This window comes from Crocodylus porosus, unplaced genomic scaffold, assembly GCF_001723895.1.
Source record: "Crocodylus porosus isolate Cpor-Errol unplaced genomic scaffold, CroPor_comp1, whole genome shotgun sequence".
Taxonomy (NCBI): domain Eukaryota; kingdom Metazoa; phylum Chordata; order Crocodylia; family Crocodylidae; genus Crocodylus; species Crocodylus porosus.
Genome location: NW_017728918.1, coordinates 2,359,301 through 2,362,286, shown reverse-complemented (window position 1 = coordinate 2,362,286; position 2,986 = coordinate 2,359,301). Strand labels below are relative to the sequence as shown.

Below are 2,986 nucleotides of genomic sequence, written 5' to 3'. Positions count from 1 at the left end.
GCCTATAGTTTCCCGGGTCCTCCTTCCTGCCTTTTTTGAAGATGGGGACCCACTTGGTGTGAGCCACTTAATAACAATTCTGTCCTGGGGAGCCAGGCATTTGAAGAGTTATACAGTGATAGTTTTATGACAAGTCTAATTGTACCAGAGCTTTATACAACTAGGATCCAAGGTACAGTGGCCTTAAATCAGAAAAAAGACATATATTTCCAGAAGGGTGCGGGGGAGTTTGGCAGCAAACTCCCTCTATTATGAATGGCAGTCATGTGCCTAATTCCTTGTGTTGCAAATGCATTCCAGAATGTCAGAGTAAAAAGCTTTAGTATAAGCAGAGTGGAACAGCGTGGAGTTTTGAGTCTATATATTTTTTAAAGGCAACTGATACAAAGGAACATATTGATTTTAAAAGACTGGGACAGACTAAAGACTTGATCCAAAGCACATCGAACACAATAAGGTCTCCCACTGACTTCAGTAGGTCTTGGATCAGGTCCCATAATGCTCTGACATATCTGATCTCCAACTTCCAGTGCTGGCCAATAGCTGATGATTCAGTGGGAGGTGAAAACAACCCATAAGGCATAGAATTTAAAGTCAGAATGAGCTATTAATCTGACCTCCTGTGGAGCACAAGCCAAAAGAATGTCATCCAGTTTTCCCTGTATCCAGTCCAATAACTCGTGTCTGACTAAAGCATATCTTCCAGAAACACAACTAGCCTTGATCAGAAGATTTCAAGGAAGGATGTTTCTGACACTTTCCTTGGTATTTTGTTCCATTAGTTAATCATTGACAATATTAAAAACGTGTGCTTTTTTGTAACTTGAATTTGTTAGATTATTACGTCCACCTATTGATTTTTGTCATGCTTCATGCCTCTGGAATGAGACATTTTCTTTCTGCATGAAAAGGAGTTTGTGTTCCATAAACTGGTCACCTCTCCATTTCTTTTTGATAATTTAAACAAATTGAGCACCTTAAATCTATCACTGTAAGGACTCTTCTCCTATCCACAAATACTTTTTGGAGCACTTCTCTGTACCTACTCCAACTTCCAATCTTTTGGAAACTATGGACACTAGAACTGGTCACATTTATTATGCTATCATTCTCAAAAATGCCATATGTAATCAATGAGGAAAAATATTCTGCAGCTCTACATGCAAGCAAATTTTATATATGCAAATATTTCCACTGAAGTCATCAGGAATGTTCCATGAGCAAAGACTACTTAAGTAAAGGTTACAGGATGGGGGTTTCTTTTAACTTCCATTCAAATCCTCTTTCTCTATTCCTAAGAAACCTTATTGAACAAATTGTTAAAATGTTACTTTGGAGGTGCAAGGGTCTCTTCCAGGAACTCCTCAATTTTGTTGATGTCTGTCTTGACCTCCCCATTAAAAGTCAAGAATGGGGGATGAGTCCCAGGTGCCAAGTTGTGCAGATCAGCTGGTTTTCTGCCAAAAGGAAAAGAAACTTCATAGCATCAATGATACTTTATTGCCTCATTGGTATTCAGTGTTTTATAAAACGAGTCACATTTGCTTTCCCTCTCTTCCTCCATCCCTCTCTCACTTCCATCCCTTCTTTCTTCCTTCCTGCAGTTTGGTTTTCACTTTCAGTATATTTATGAAAAAGTGCTACTTAACATACAATGTAAAATATTCTACAGATAAAAAACATTCAGGAAACTGAATCACAACTACTCTGCTCTGTCTCATAGGCACACGGGCCTAATACAAAGTCCAGTGATGTTAACGGGAGAATTTTTTAATACAAAGGAAACTGTGGACCATTATAATTATTTTCCACCTATTGCTTATTACCTTTTCAAATCAACTGTAGTGACATTGAACACAACGCCTTTGAGCCACAGGATCATGAAGAGACGTTGTGAGAAAGGACAGTTCCCAATACTTTCTCCATCCATACCAGCCTGTGGAAAAGGAAGAAAAAAATATTTGTATGCATCATGATTAACTGCTCACAAAATATGATCAGGAAAACTGGATGTCTACACAGACAAAACCAGACTGAAAATAACTTACAGTCCTTGTTGTCTAATGCAGTTTACCATCGATACAATAACAGAAGAACTGCAGGGCTAAGCTGTAATGGGTCATTCAAGAAAGCATTCTAGCACTGTTCAAGAGGGACGGTGTAGCTAGGGAAGGCGGGTCTTTGTTCAGCTGTATTTTGCAATATTATGTACATTCTTAATTACTACTTCTCTGCAAAGCTGCCTATTAGAAAACTTAGGGACAGATCCTCGCCTACTAAATACTGTTATCATTCAAAAAGGCAATGGCAATATAACAATTTATACAAACTAAGGCTCTGTTCCTCAGTTCCATCAGGAAAAAACCCAAGCTGTGACATTCAAAACCAGATCTGAATCCAAATACATCCAGCATTGAGGGATGTTTGCATCTGAGGTTCTAATTTACACCACTTGAAGAAGAAGGCCCACAGCTGGACAACTGGATTCACATACAGATCTGAACCTGGACTTTTCCAAAGTTCAAGGGAGATTTCAGCTCCAGGGTTGTAGTCTGCCTATCTCCAGCACTTAGGGAGTTTCCAACGAAAGGTCACAGAACAATAAAAAACTGTTAGTTTCAGCATGAAGGAAATGGCTTGGGGTTTTTCCTTTCAGAAGTTTATGGTCCTTATCCATGAAAATGTTGACTCTGTGCCATGAGAATACACAAATATAACATTGGCTAAGTGGAGCTAAAGCTGTGTTCAAGGACATCTCTGCAAAATAATCACACAGGTGGCCAAGAGTGTCAAGATGATAATGGTTTAGATAGATTTTAATTTTATTTTCATAGTTTCATAGTTTCTAGGGTCGGAAGGGACCTGAGCAGATCATTTAGTCCGACCGCTGCCATGGCAGGAAAGAGTACTGGGGTCAAACGACCCCAGCAAAGTGTTCATCTAACCTCCTCTTAAAGACCCCCAGGGTAGGAGCCAGCACCACTTC

General features: G+C 39.4%; 1 protein-coding gene across 6 annotated transcripts in view; it reads right to left on the bottom strand.

Moving 5' to 3' along the window:
* The window catches only part of CLIC5 (chloride intracellular channel 5), a 126,648-nt gene that overhangs the window by 38,963 nt on the left and 84,699 nt on the right, over positions 1–2,986 (bottom strand). For all 6 annotated transcript variants that reach the window (XM_019537127.1, XM_019537130.1, XM_019537125.1 and 3 more), the window contains 2 exons: positions 1,827–1,936; positions 1,332–1,457 (listed from right to left, as the gene is read on the bottom strand). In XM_019537127.1, coding sequence (XP_019392672.1) covers positions 1,332–1,457; positions 1,827–1,936 — 236 coding nt within the window. The remainder of the gene's footprint in view (positions 1–1,331; positions 1,458–1,826; positions 1,937–2,986) is intronic.